The sequence below is a fragment of the Camelina sativa genome, chromosome 10 (genome assembly GCF_000633955.1).
Source record: "Camelina sativa cultivar DH55 chromosome 10, Cs, whole genome shotgun sequence".
NCBI classification, from domain to species: domain Eukaryota; kingdom Viridiplantae; phylum Streptophyta; class Magnoliopsida; order Brassicales; family Brassicaceae; genus Camelina; species Camelina sativa.
In genome coordinates this window covers 12,226,230-12,240,449 of record NC_025694.1, presented here as the reverse complement: position 1 = coordinate 12,240,449, position 14,220 = coordinate 12,226,230, and the positions used below count along the sequence as shown (strand labels likewise).

Here is a 14,220-nt window from a genome sequence, read left to right as displayed (position 1 = left end):
AGAACTCATGTACTATGACATATAAATGTAAAACAGAGAGTCTTGGATGAAATTAATTGATATTCTTGGACGCAACTAAAATTACTATTATTATATCTTACCTCCATTGCAAAATCACTTCGGAATCAAGTTCCCGATCAAGGGCCTCGATTTCTTCATCATCATCAACAACTATTCTACTGATATCAGATTTCAGCAACGAAGCATAATGGGTAATGTATCTCTTCCGTAGACGAGTGTACTTTAAAACATGCTCCCATGACATTCTCCCGCTGTCATAAAAATAACAATCTCAGAAATGTAAACAAAAACTGATGTAAGGAACTGCAAGGAAGCGGTTTCCACAACTAATACAAATTACACAGGAAGCCAGCGCCGATCAGAAAACATATATAAAAATATAGATACCTTGCTATCTTAATTTGTTCTGAAACAACTCTGTAAGCATATTTCCACCAAGATTTTGCATCGATTTTCACTGGAACAGATGGACGGTAATGTGCATATTTCAAACGCTGATTAAACGCAGCAAAATTATCAGCAAGTTTCATGACATCCCTGTATCCTCCCTGAGAAGAAAGAAAACACACAGAGACACAATCAAGACCAATGGGGACAGCCAACTATAGATGGGTAGAAGCATCGAATGTTTTGTTTTACCTTTGATAAACAAAGTGTCACATCATCTAAGTTTACATATGCCTTCTGCAACGGTTGAGCAGTATTGGAAGATTCGTTTGCTTGAGACTTAGAGTACTTCGCATTCCCTGAGACAGGTTGCAGAATATAGAAATGCTTTCTCGTGAGGCAGTCAGCTGGCTTACCATCCTTTGTGCCAAATCTAAAAATCTAGATATTTTCACGCACCCAAATTTAGATTTTGGGTAAGAGACAATGGACATATAATTATGTTTCCACTATATATACATGACTTTGCTTGTCAATACCTGATCCCACTCAAAAGGAGTTAAAACCTCCCATGGTTTGTCAATATGCCATGTAGAGATGTCAGAATCAAGATAGAATGCAAGCCGATCAAGTTCAACAGACTGAAAAAAGGCAAAAGCAAACAGTTATGGCAAGAAAATATTAATGTGACGGACCCTTGGTTTTGTTTCTTGGCATGGGTATTCCTTTCTCAATGCAGTCAATCCAGATATTAGTTCCGTACAAAGACTACTACATAACACTAACCCTTCAAGAGAAAGGTCCAAGTCAGTCTTCTTCTGGTACTTACTACACCCACATAACCTCAACTTACTAAACTAGATTACAATAATAAACTACTTACTTACAAGCAGACGTGCATGAGAACTTAACATAAAACGCTTATAAATAAACAAAACTAAGAAACTGAGGGACCTTAAAAACAATGTAATCCACAAGACCAGAAATGTTTGTGCCAGTCAGATATTGATGAACAAATCTATACCTTGTGGATGGACTCCAGAGTCCCACCAGTAATAAAAGTCTCCTTTCCACTCTCATCAATGGTTACAGCTGAGAGTTTCTCTAGTGTAACACCAGCTGAGAACGGGTGGCCAGGATTGCTGCACATATAACATAAGCTGTTAATCATACAAATGGGTAAACAATCAAGAACAAGAAAAAAAAACTTCTGTTACAATTTAGTTACCTCTCTAGATCCTCGTATCTTATGTGAATATTTGATATTGACAGCTTCAAATTTCCAACTATTGTGTTGACTAATGATCCCATCCATGATTTGTTCTTTAAAGAGAATAAGAAAATATGGTTGTTAGTTTGGTACAATATTTCTCCCCATGTTATCTACTACGAGTAAGTAGCACTAGCCACACCATTTCAGTCTGCAGTCGACGAGCTCTTTCTACTAGTTTCGTTTCCATTTCCTATTTACCACAAAACAGAAATTGATTCAATAACTCAAAGTAGATAATGGAATATGGTCATAACATGAGCAATATATCTCACCCGTATTAGATTTCTTTTTGCCTCCTGGATAGAATCTTCACTACGTCTTTCAACATCAGTTGCGGGTTCCGCTAATACAAATATTCGGTCAAGATAAACCACTACAGGCTCCTGTCCAAGCCTGGTCCATGGTACCTAAACGATAATTTTAAAACGTATCAATAAATGGGTCTAATTGAGTGTAGAAATCCATCGGAAAGTGAATTATTGAAGAGATCTAGGCCCAAAAAATGATATTAACCCTAAAAACAATAATTAATGCATGAAATTGAGTAAGATCACTGATGGAGACCATGACAACAAGTGAAATACTATTCATGAGCGAATGGGGTAGACAAAAGAAAAGATAACTAATGCACTCAAGTATGCATTCTTTAGGCTAGATAAGATCGGAAATAAAACACACACAACACCTTGAGTTTCACTGATCCAAGAAATCCAGCTTTAACCCTCACAGGTAATTTCAAAGCATTAAGTGCTTCTGGTTTAAGTTGCATATTTTTCAGCTCTACATCTCCTGCGAAATCAAGTAAAACCAAGAGCTATATTAACAAATGTCCGAGAAATATAACCACACTTACATTTCAATGTGATTAGATTAAAAGCAATTTCATTGAAAGGGATATGCTAAATCCTTCTTTTTCATTCAGTCATATGTTCTTCGTTGTAACTGTGAGAGGAAACTAGGCAACCATGAAATGAATAACCAGTATAATAAACCATAAAACAAAGCTATAAAGCATGCACGCAAGCGGGATGTCCCCGTCAAACTAAACAACACTAATCCTTTAATTATACTCCCACTCGTCTGCCAAAAACCCAGAAGTATGACTATTTGACTTTGCTTTCAATATCTACACGGATATAACTCGGACTAAACCCAATTCCAGAAAACTAATTAAAATCCAAGTGTAGGTCTTCAAATACGTTGCGAAGTCGCATCACACAAAATCTGACCAGTACTCACATTCGTTAAAAGGTCAAAATCGCTCTACTCAATAGCACATTTGAACTCCAATCCAGACAAATTACACAAATTCAAAGAAGAAAATAGAAAACAATCTGACCTTGCCAAACACTGATCTTAAGAGCTTCCTTATTCAATCCCCTCACATAGTTCCCCAAATACCTTTGTAGCAAGTACGCTACCTGATCTTCCAACATCTTTGAATCCTGCAAATCAAAATTCGCACAGTAATAGGGAAGAAGAAACAACAAGTCGAAATCAAGTAAATCGTGTGATATAGAAGAGACGAAACGCGTGGAAGGAAAATCTCAAGAGTTCGATTTCGATCGGACTAGAAAGGGCAACGAAGGAGACGCATGTGGGATCGTTTCCTCAAGAGCACGCAAGAGGCGGTTGGAACTGTGAAATAGTCATGACTCATGACTTGGGGGAGAGTTACGGGCTCTCTCTCAGTTAAAAAGGAACTTATAAAATATCTTTTGTTGATGACGGTTTTGCTGTGTTTATTAGTTGTCGACATAAAAGAAAAAATATAAAATACTAATTAGGGATTGACCTGAGAACTAAACTAAACCGTAATAATTCAAATTGAACCGGTGATATTTAGTGTGAAAGCAAACCAAAATTCAATTATAATATTATTTTCTTTTGTCGGCAAATTCAATTATAATTTAACCGGTGGAGAAATTTTAATACAAATAAACTAAACCGAACACAGATTTATGCAACCGAATTGGATAAATCGAATGAACCAAATTTACTAATATATGTAGTTTCTACGTAACCCTAATACGCTAATAGTACTAAAGTAGTTGATGTTTAAAGTTTCTACACATAAATTATGAAACTAATAATTTTTTAACATTTTTGAAATAAAAACATCGTTTTATTATTTACTAAACTAAACACAATTCAACCAATAATAAAATAAATAGCATACTACAAAAAGTACAAATAGTCACACAAAATTTCTAAATGAAAAATAATACACTTGACATAAAAAATAAAGACATCAATTAATTTGACACAAATAATTTTTCTAAAATAAACTAAGTTATTACATGATTTCATGGGCTCTTCTAATTTTCGACGGAGCCTCTCACTATTTCACGTTGAGGTCAAAATTTTTGTTTGGGTTTTGCGATGTATGATAGGACATGATTTCAAGGATATGATTTTTCTCGTAGACTATTTAGATTTAGTGAAGATGGTTATCCGACTGGGTGACCTTCTCAACTTATCTCGAAGACATCAAGATGGATATGAAAGAGTTCTCAAATTTCTCGTTGACTTTGATTTCAAAGAATGCAAATATGCTCACGACAAGTTCGTATTCAACCGGATATGATTACTTATGTAAACACTTATGTAAACAATTCGTCTCCTAATTGGCTCATTTGAGTTGATCTTTTATGTTTTTGTTATATAAAAAAAAAAACTATGTTATTACACAAACATCATTTGTTTTATCTAAATTTGAACCAAACAAAATTAATGCAGTTAGGTGATCAAACCAAAATATAATAGTAAACTTTACATTTAAGTACACCACTTAATATGAGACAAAATATTTTTTCTAAAATAAATTAAGTTACTAAAAACATCATTTGTTTTGTCTAAATTTGAACCAAACGAAATTACACACACTTAGGTGACCAAATCAAAATATAATAGACTTTACATAATTTTCCTAAAACAAAATAATTTACTAAAAAAGGTTTTATCTAAAATTTTAACCAAAGGAAATAATTACAGTTAGGTGATCAAACTTAATTACCGGAAGATAGTTGTAAATTGTAATGTGTTATGAATTAGCTCGTAAGACTTTAAAAATAGTTAAAATTGATAAATATGTTATAGAATGAAATATATCAATCAAATTGTAAACACAGTTTATCTCATTTAATTAGAAGAGAAAAATATCTTTTTCACTTGAAACATCATAATTTTAATTTTACTTACATTTGTTTAGGTATTTCACCCTTTGAAGTTTGGGGTATGTTTGTAGATATTTTTTAAAGCTTTAACAGGGGTTCATCATCTATCACTGTCAGGTGTCTCTCACCTAGTGAGCTGGAGAAGAAAGGAACCGCAAACTCATGATGAACCAAAAAAAGGTCGAGCCCTCGTGATGGCAAATGACCAGAAGGACCAGCGTTCGAACCCTCAAACAAAACAAAATGTATAAAAATCGTTTCTTTGTATTCTCGAGTATCTCTACCACCTCGAGATCTGAAATCTGATTCTACCTTTTCGTTTTCTTTCTCAAAAGTCGCGGCTTTAAAATAGTTTCCTCCTCTCATCAAACTCGGTTTTCTAGTTGACTCATTTTCAAGATCTGGGGGGCATCTGTCATTTCTTTTCTTTATTAAAAAAGCTTTCTTCTTTCTTTCTTTTCTTTTTTCTATTTTATCTTCTTTTGTTTTTCAGCTGCTGTTCGTAGTAGGTGTAGCCCTTTACTTGCTTTTCAGCAAAAGCTGAGAGGTTTCTTCTGTTTTTTTTTTCACTCTTTTGTCTTTGGGGATCTGCGCATTTTCTCAGAGTTTATATGGGAAATGGGACTCTCTAAAGCATGATGCTTTTCTTGTCTCACTTGTAATTTGTTGCTGAAGACGAAGCAATGTCTGTAGAAACTTGGTGTATGGTTCAGAAGAGTACTAGTTCTAGCTCATGAGTTCATTGGTACTTGGAATCAAGATGATTGATCAGTTCATTAACTTTGTAATTCGTCCTCCGAGGTACTTCTCCGGGTTCTTTTGCTCTATCAAGTCTCAACCTTTTTTGCATTCAATTGATAGCTGTTGGGTTTTCTTTACAGGGCTGAGTATGATCCTGATCAGTATTTGTGGGAGAAAGAGTTTAGCCTCGGTGGCACAAAGTGTAAAAGACAAGACTTGGAGGCAAGTATGGGCACCTAATGTTGTAGTATTTTCCTACTGTTCTCTTCAAATTGAGTTTCCTCTTGAGGTTAACCTTCTAAGTCTCATTTTTTTTTGTACTCTGGTAGCTTACAAATTCAAGGGGTCACACCTTGCGTTGCAGTCATTACATTCCCTCGTCTTCTCAGGAGGATACTCCTCTGCCATGTGTTATATACTGCCATGGCAATAGGTACATAGAGACTTGCACATCTCTTCTAGGAGCTAAGATCTTGTTTATCACTAGTTTAATAAATAAGAACTGAATCCGTCTGTTTTGGAATCTGACCAGTGGATGTAGGGCAGATGCAAATGAGGCAGTTATGGTCCTTCTTCCATCTAATATTACTGTTTTCACCCTTGACTTCTCGGGATCAGGCTTATCTGATGGTGATTATGTAAGCCTTGGCTGGCATGAGGTATGTTTCCGTGTCTTACCTTAACAAGCTTCTCTTCTCTTCTCTTCAAATATTATCTAATTGTTTCTTGTTAAACATAAGCTAGAAAGATGATCTCAAGACTGTAGTATCTTACCTGAGAAACAGCAATCAGGTGTCTCGTATTGGACTTTGGGGACGATCTATGGGTGCAGTTACCAGGTTACCTCTTGAACTAGCTCTCAGTCACACTTTTAAAAGATTTACTAGTATGGATTCGCCAGCTTTCATAAGATCTATGATCTGAAAAGTGTGTCAACTCTCTACATTCCTCGTGTTGTTCTCTGCATCATTTGATAAAGTGGGGAATGTGCAGCCTTCTTTATGGAGCAGAAGATCCTTCAATTGCTGGAATGGTCTTAGACAGTGCATTCTCAAACTTATTTGATCTGATGATGGAACTAGTGGATGTCTACAAAATCCGACTTCCGAAATTCACAGTATGTTCTAGTTCCTCACGAGAGTCCAATATAGTTCCCTTACCATTCCAATCGATGATAGCATATTCTAGACATTTTACTTTATCTCATTGTACAATTAGGTTAAAGTAGCTGTGCAGTACATGCGGCGAATAATTCAGAAAAAGGCGAAGTTTAATATTATGGATCTCAACTGTGTTAAGGTATTGTATAAGCACCTCACCCTGTTTATCTTGTCATTTGCTCCAACCTCCAAGTTAGGTAGTATGTTACCATGTTATTGAAGTTTTCGATTTTCCCCTCAGGTTTCGCCCAAGACTTTCATTCCAGCTTTATTTGGGCATGCAAGCGGAGACAAATTCATCCAACCTCATCACTCTGACCTCATTCTCAAGTGCTATGCGGTAGTTACATACAGTAATTGTGGTTATTTATTTTTGTCCAAGCATATTAATTTTATCAGTTATAACTTATATAACCAATCTTTTGGTAAATCTGCAGGGAGACAAAAATATTATCAAGTTTGATGGCGATCACAACTCTTCGCGGCCGCAGTCGTATTATGATTCAGTGTTAATATTCTTCTACAATGTTCTTCGCCCGCCTCAAATTCCTTCAGCTTGCTCTTCTAAACTTGAAAGTTATTACAGTTTGGGAGATATCAATAGCGCTACTGCTTTGGATGAGGTAATTTTCACTCTATGGTTGAGCAACCCTAAAAACAGTCTTGAGTTGCTGTCTGTTATGTTTTCTGCATTGAGGTACTAGACGTACTGCTAGAGTCACTAAAGAGGTGGCTCAATGTATATGATTGTTGAGAACTCGTGGTGGTCATCTCACACAGCAAACAAATATTATAAATTAGTCTGAACGATTATGCACAAGAATCTAACTGCTTGGCTACCTTGTACTGCCAGAGTTTTCTTTATGAGATCATATCTGGTCTTCGTTCGGCATGTATCGATGTTGCAAGTTCTTCTGCGCCTCCTGCCCCTCTAACCACAAAGCCAACAAATGAGCTCCTTTCAGAAGCCATGCCCATGACAGATACAGTATACCAGTTCTCTTTCTTGCATGAATTTCCTTTCCGTTGCTGGGTTTATTCCTTTTGATAATCGTTCATTAATGAAACAGGATGACGTGCCTGTAGAAGATAATGATCACAACATGGAGGACCCTGAAAACTTCGAGGTAACTGTGGAGCATTGTTGTCATATTTCTGTTAAAAACCCTCTGTTGCCTGGTCACAGTATGCATTTTGATTGTTAATTAGCAGGGGAAGCCTGTTGATCAGTTTGAAGAAGGCTGTTCATTTACAAGCTCCAACAGGGAAAGCTGGGGCAGATGCTCTTCACTAGGAGGCACTGAAGAAGATGAGAGTTTGACTGCTGGCGAGGGTGATCAGGTACTCTTGGAATCTGTTTTATGAAGCAATTTGACATTTGGTGAGATTGGCTTTCGTTTCTGATATGTTGCCTTCCAGATCGAGAAAACTGCTGATATAAACGTGGAACAAAAGCCAAGAGGCTCTAGTAAAGAAGAAGAAGAAGAAGAAGAAGAAGAAGAGAGGAAGGAGAAGAAAATTAAGAACGGAGGTGAAACAGATGCAAAGAAGTCTACACACGAAAAGTTGGAAAGGTTGCAGGCCTTTAGCAAAAGACTGCGGCATCGCATCCTAAAGCGAGTAAACCATAGAAGACACCGTTCCCCTTGACAAAAGTTCAAAAAATGCTCTAATTATTGTATATCTCTGCATCTCATTACGTACGCTTCTCCTTCGATTTGGCAAATGGAATCACATGCAGCCCATAACCACTTTTTACCTCCATCATATCCTTACAACTGTTTCAAATGCCATGCTAATGGGCTACATCTCTCAGATACGCAAAAAACAACTTACTTTTAGATATGTGAATAGTCATAAACCTGTATTATCAATATGTTCTGAAACCCACCAAAACAGTCACCGAATCAAATACGAATTACATCAATATAAAGAAGCTAACACATTTTTGCTATATTCCATCTCAGCCGCAGCACCCTCCTCTTTGCTTGGAGGATGCATCATTTCCAAATGACCCTGGACGTACTCCAGGCTCATTTGCCTCATTAATCATCCCATCTTGAATCCTTTTGTATATTGTTGTGGCTGTTTCAATGAATGCCTAGCCCAAAAAAACAAAAAACTCAAAACACGTCGACATAATGATTTAGACTTTCTATTAGTGACTTAGTTTTTTAGGAGTACTGGAACAAGTAAGAAGCATACAAGCTCTTCTTTCTTCACATATACTAAAGAAATAACCCCAAAAATATACTTATGCCTCTCTGCCTGAATCTAAATTTTGTATTCTAGCTATGTTAACTTTGCAAACCGACTGATTCCATCTCATAGCTGAACCGGTGGGGATACAAGAAGATACAACAAGACACTATAGAACGCATGCGAGTTAAGAGTGAAGCCTGAAAACTTAAATGCATGCATAGGGGGGCTTACCTTCTCAACATTCTGAGCAGTCTTGGCAGAGGCCTCCATGAATATAAGACCGTGCTCCCTTGCAAACTGTTCTCCTTCCTCTGTACTCACTACCCTTTCTCCTTCAAGATCACACTTATTCCCAATGAGTATTGTCGTCATATTTTCACTTGCATGCTGTCTTGCCTCTTCTAGCCAGCTGGCTAGATGGTTAAATGTCTCCCTCCTGCGGAAACGGAGAACAACATATTGTGAGTGTCTACACTAAGACGATGACATTTTTTCGTATATACAAATCTAGTCATGGTCCCTGCTTTATCCGAACCAGAAAAATGATGACAATAAAAGCAGATTAAGTCAAGATCATGCTCAGCTCAACTAGAAATGGCTTTCATGATCAGGTCAACTCCTAATAACAAAAAGGAAAGAAGCAAGCTAAGTGTTACATGTACCTTGTGATATCATAGACAAGCAATGTTCCGACACGCCCTCTATAGTATAACCTTGTAACAGACCTAAAGGTTTCTTGACCAGCCTGTAGAAAATTTAGTCCAGACAAGGATACGCGTTTCAAACAAAAAAATTACAAGTCTAGGGCTGCTGACTATAAATGGACGCAAAGGAAATGAAAGTTGTATATATAATATAGTCAAAGTATATAAGATCAACACAAGCAGGGGGTATTTCAAGAAAATAAGATATAGTTTTGGGACGTGTAAAAAAGTCAAGAAGTAAGTTGAAAGAGAGACCGTATCCCAGATCTGGAGTTTGATGGGTTTGTTGTCGATAGTGATCATCTTAGCCCCAAATTCAACACCAATGGTGAGATCATGCACCGCTTGAAATTCCTTGTTAGTGAACTTAAGAAGAAGGCATGATTTCCCTACACCTGAAACCACATTCAAAAATCAATCCCTGAATGTTTCTTGTCCACCAAGAAAAAATTTGATATGAAATAGCATATGAGAAGGATTGTTAAGAAATAAAAGCAGAAACACTTATACCAGTATCCCCAATGATGATATACTTAAAGATATAAGCATAAGACATTGAAGTGGACAAATCTAAATCCGTAGGTGCAGGCAAAAACGAATCCCTTCTTCTCCCGATGAAGACGAAGAGAAGAGAATCACTTTGTTCTATGAATCTATGATGATGGGTAAGGTAAAAAATCTGAAAAGAAATGTCTTTAATTATACTTTTAACGTTTTTGAATCATTACATATGAGAATAGCTAACGTGTCTATATCATGAGAGCCTTACAAACTTTCCTAGATTGTGTCTAGAGATTTGCTGAGTATGATTATACAGTGATTGCAGATTAATGAGTCTGTTGTGAAGATGATACGTGCCAATTCTTTCTGGCAAAGCCATATGCTTTTCTGGTTTTAAATAAGGCAATAGCTTTTGATAAAATTTAAATATTGATTTAGATTTTTTCACATAAAAATATAGAAAAATTAACTTCTTATAATCCTTTTTTTTTAATTTTCTAGTTAGAACTAACAATTTAACAAAATTACTTATCATCAATTTTTAGTGTTTTATAATTTTAATCATAACATAGATAAAGATCTAAAAGATGAAAAAGTTTTAATGATGATTGGCAAAATATAAATAAACAAATCTATATAAAATGTGTTTTGCCTCAGGCCTCTTGGGCTTATTATATGAATCTAATTACAGTTTTTTTGTTTTTTTTGTTTGTGACTTTAGCTTTGATCTTTTTCTCAATTTGTCTTTTTGGTCTCAAGATTATGATTGAGCTGCCTGTGCTCAAATTCCCTTCTTCAATTTCATTGTCTGTTCTGACTCGCACTAAATTAAGGACGGTTGTCGACCATCGCTGCTGTTTCCAGTACCATGCAAATGGCTACATTCGTACCTCCATCAAATCGTTATTAAAAGGAACTTATATATACGCAAAACACATCTTAATTTTAGATATAAGAATAGAGATACACGTGCATTGTCAAACCGTTCCAAAACCCACCACGACAAAGTCAACAAATCGAACTCCAAAACGATTTACAAACTATTGAAAGAAGAGCAGAGACATTTTTGCTATATCATATGTGATCATTTTTACATGATGATATAGACACCTTTCCCCATCTCAACCGCAGCACCCTCCTCCTTGCGAGGTGGAACCATCTCTTCCACCTGATGGTCCTGGAATTCCTCCATATCCGACTTTGATTCCATATGACTCATTTGACACATCAAACACACCATCTTGAATCTTCTTGTATATTGTTGCGGCTGTCTTAATGAATGCCTAGCAAAAATTCACAAAACACAACTTTAGTCGAATCCATGTTTAGTATTGTGTGATTGGCAAAATATAACAACTTTGACCAAAATCTACTTTTTCCTCTCTCCCTTCTCTGTTCTCCCACTGCCTAAGCTTTATTAAGGGACACTAGAGAAAGCATGGAAGTTAAAAGTGCGCCCTCTAGAGATCTATGTCTATTCCTAAGAAACCATATTGGAAGGTATGGGGGTTTACCTCCTCAACATTCTGAGCAGTCTTGGCAGAGGCCTCCATGAAAATAAGGCCGTGCTCCTTTGCAAACTGCTCTCCTTCCTCTGTGCTCACTGCCCTTCTGTGAGCAAGATCACACTTATTCCCAATAAGCATGATCGTCATATTTGCATTTGCATGCTGCCTTGCATCTTCTAGCCAGCTAGCTAGATGGTTAAATGTCTCCCTCCTGCGAAAACGGAGATCAAAAATATTGTGAGTGTCTGCACTGAAACCGTTACATTTTTGTAACTGGTTCAGATGTTTAGGTGTCAAGGTCCCTTATATAAAAGAAGAATAACGCCGACAAATACAACTGAGGTCATTATATCAAGATCATGGGCAACTTCTAGTTATACTAGACAAAAACAGAATTTGTTTTCATGATCAAGCTATTCTTGATAACATAGAGAAAGAAGCAAATGATATACCTTGTGATATCATAGACAAGCAAAGCCCCAGCAGCCCCTCTATAGTATGACCTTGTAATAGACCTAAAGGATTCTTGACCAGCCTGCCATGCCCATATCACAGAGAAATATTAGCCAAGACAAAGGACATGAGTTTTCAACATTTCTATAAAGCCTAAGCCGCTGAGTATAATCTTGGAAGGATGTTGTGCATAGGCTATGGAAACTTCAAAATAGCCAAATAATTGTTCAATAGATGATGTACACAAATCAATCCAGGTATTCATGAAAACGAGATAGAGATCAATGATGAAAAATTCGAGAAGGTAAGGGGGCAGAGAAAGAGACCGTATCCCAGATCTGAAGCTTGATGGGTTTGTTGTCGATGGTGATCATCCTAGCCCCAAATTCAACACCAATGGTAAGGTCATGCACCGGTTGAAACCTCTTGTCGGTGAACTGAAGCAAAAGGCATGATTTCCCTACTCCTGATAATCACAATCCCAATACACACACACACACACACACACACACAATTCAACAACAATCTACAAAGCCTTTGAATCAACCCAAAAGAAAAGGTTGGATACGACATAAGATTCAGATCAATTCGCTTTTCAATTTTAGCAACGAAACATATATATATATATATATATATATATATGTCCTCCTGATTCATCTCAATTTCTAATGGATTGCAAGAACAAAAAAGAGAAGCAAAAGGAGTTTACCAGTATCGCCGATGATGATATACTTGAAGAGATAAGCATAAGACATCGAATTTGAAGAATCGAAAAAATCCGCAGGTTCAGGCGGATGAAGAAGAAGGAAGAAGATACGCAAGGGGAGAGAATAGAATCTATTTCTCTCTCTATAAAGACGGGACAAGGACGGTTTGTTTTCTCCAGCGAATCCAGCGATGCAATCAACCTGTGCTGTCGCCAATTTCTCAAAATCTCTGTCGTTTTTCTATTTCATAACCAAACGTCGTGCCGTTTTTATTTCAACATAAAACAGCACGCAGTCCTTTTATAAAAATAAAGCTGTAACCTTTGAAACAATTGCTATATCTTTGTCGAGCACTGTTAGAGAGAGAGAGAGAGAGCTAAGATGGGAAGAAGCGGTGTAGGTGCTGTAGCTCTCTTTACTCTCTCCCTTCTCTTCGTCTCGTATAAGATGGTGGATTCAGCAATCGGTGTGAACTGGGGAACGTTGTCGTTTCACAAGATGAGACCTTCAACTGTGGTGGATCTACTCAAGGCGAACAAGATTACTAAAGTTAAGCTCTTTGATACGAATCCAGATGCGCTTCGAGCTTTGATGGGTACTGGAACCCAAGTTATGGTCGGCATTCCTAACGAGATGCTCTCATCTTTCAATTCTGATTTGTTTGTTCAGCAAAATCTCTCTCGCTTCATCGGCAAAAACGGTGCTGATATTAGGTAAACGGTTACCATTTCTCTTTCTCTCGAGCATCTGTCTGTCTCTTTATGCTAGGATTGACCCACCAATTTCTCAATGATAGGTATGTTGCAGTAGGGAATGAGCCCTTTCTGACTAGTTATGGTGGGCAGTTTCAGAACTATGTAGTTCCAGCTATGGTTAACCTGCAACAGTCTTTGGTTAAGGCAAATCTAGCTAACTATGTGAAGTTGGTGGTTCCTTGCAACGCGGATGCGTATGAGGCTAATGTTCCTTCCCAGGGGACGTTCCGGCCTGAGCTCACACAGATCATGACTCAGTTGGTTTCATTTCTCAACTCCAATGGCTCTCCTTTTGTGGTTAATATCTATCCTTTCCTTAGTCTCTATGGAAACTCGGATTTCCCACAAGACTATGCCTTTTTTGAGGGGAGTAGTCATCCGGTTCCTGATGGGCCTAACACTTATTATAATGCATTTGATGGGAACTTTGACACTCTTGTTGCTGCTCTCACCAAGCTTGGATATGGTCAGATGCCTATAGTTATTGGTGAGATTGGTTGGCCTACGGATGGAGCAGTTGGTGCTAATCTCACGGCAGCCAGGGTTTTTAATCAAGGGCTTATTAGCCATGTGTTGAGCAACAAAGGAACACCGCTCAGGCCAGGCTCTCCTCTTGCGGATGTCTATCTTTT

At 37.2% G+C, this 14,220-nt stretch overlaps 5 protein-coding genes across 11 annotated transcripts in view; 2 read left to right on the top strand and 3 right to left on the bottom strand.

Annotated features, from left to right (window-relative positions):
• LOC104718634 (vacuolar protein sorting-associated protein 13A-like) lies at positions 82-3,222 on the bottom strand. Its single transcript, XM_010436414.2, has 10 exons — positions 3,021-3,222; positions 2,367-2,470; positions 1,954-2,088; positions 1,821-1,871; positions 1,637-1,731; positions 1,433-1,550; positions 948-1,049; positions 661-849; positions 409-569; positions 82-272 (listed from the first exon to the last, which is right to left on the bottom strand). Exons 1-10 carry the CDS (start codon positions 3,115-3,117, stop codon positions 98-100), a joined length of 1,227 nt encoding a protein of 408 aa, XP_010434716.1. The 5' UTR covers positions 3,118-3,222; the 3' UTR covers positions 82-97.
• On the top strand, positions 5,013-8,520 carry LOC104718633 (uncharacterized protein YqkD-like). 6 transcript variants are annotated; one of them, XM_010436411.2, is made up of 13 exons: positions 5,013-5,658; positions 5,739-5,820; positions 5,928-6,031; positions 6,131-6,257; positions 6,343-6,437; positions 6,592-6,715; positions 6,817-6,897; positions 7,000-7,098; positions 7,196-7,381; positions 7,612-7,746; positions 7,829-7,885; positions 7,968-8,099; positions 8,178-8,520. In XM_010436411.2, exons 1-13 carry the CDS (start codon positions 5,591-5,593, stop codon positions 8,406-8,408), a joined length of 1,521 nt encoding a protein of 506 aa, XP_010434713.1. In that variant the 5' UTR covers positions 5,013-5,590; the 3' UTR covers positions 8,409-8,520. The 6 variants fall into 6 exon arrangements, 5 of the variants coding, with proteins under 5 accessions (XP_010434713.1, XP_010434715.1, XP_010434714.1 ...); XM_010436413.2 differs by having other exon boundaries at positions 5,739-5,824; XM_010436412.2 differs by having other exon boundaries at positions 5,014-5,658; positions 7,971-8,099.
• Positions 8,670-10,340, bottom strand: LOC104718632 (ras-related protein RABB1a). The gene is made up of 5 exons (XM_010436410.2): positions 10,175-10,340; positions 9,920-10,059; positions 9,623-9,705; positions 9,192-9,396; positions 8,670-8,859 (listed from the first exon to the last, which is right to left on the bottom strand). Exons 1-5 carry the CDS (start codon positions 10,218-10,220, stop codon positions 8,722-8,724), a joined length of 612 nt encoding a protein of 203 aa, XP_010434712.1. The 5' UTR covers positions 10,221-10,340; the 3' UTR covers positions 8,670-8,721.
• The window catches only part of LOC104718630 (ras-related protein RABB1c), a 4,622-nt gene continuing 1,489 nt past the window's right edge, over positions 11,088-14,220 (bottom strand). The window contains exons 1-5 of one of the 2 annotated variants that reach the window (XM_010436406.2): positions 12,836-12,997; positions 12,453-12,592; positions 12,126-12,208; positions 11,680-11,884; positions 11,088-11,448 (exon numbers count right to left, since the gene is read on the bottom strand). In XM_010436406.2, coding sequence (XP_010434708.1) covers positions 11,287-11,448; positions 11,680-11,884; positions 12,126-12,208; positions 12,453-12,592; positions 12,836-12,881 — 636 coding nt within the window. In that variant the 5' untranslated portion in view covers positions 12,882-12,997 and the 3' untranslated portion in view covers positions 11,088-11,286. Of the gene's footprint in view, positions 11,449-11,679; positions 11,885-12,125; positions 12,209-12,452; positions 12,593-12,835; positions 12,998-14,220 lie in introns of those variants that run through there. The other variant, XM_010436407.2, reaches the window with a different exon arrangement.
• Positions 13,165-14,215, top strand: LOC104719886 (glucan endo-1,3-beta-glucosidase 5-like; the record flags this gene model as incomplete). The annotated part of the gene is made up of 2 exons (XM_010437872.2): positions 13,165-13,546; positions 13,630-14,215. Coding segments are annotated over exons 1-2 (918 nt in total), but the record flags the coding sequence as incomplete, so codon positions are not given.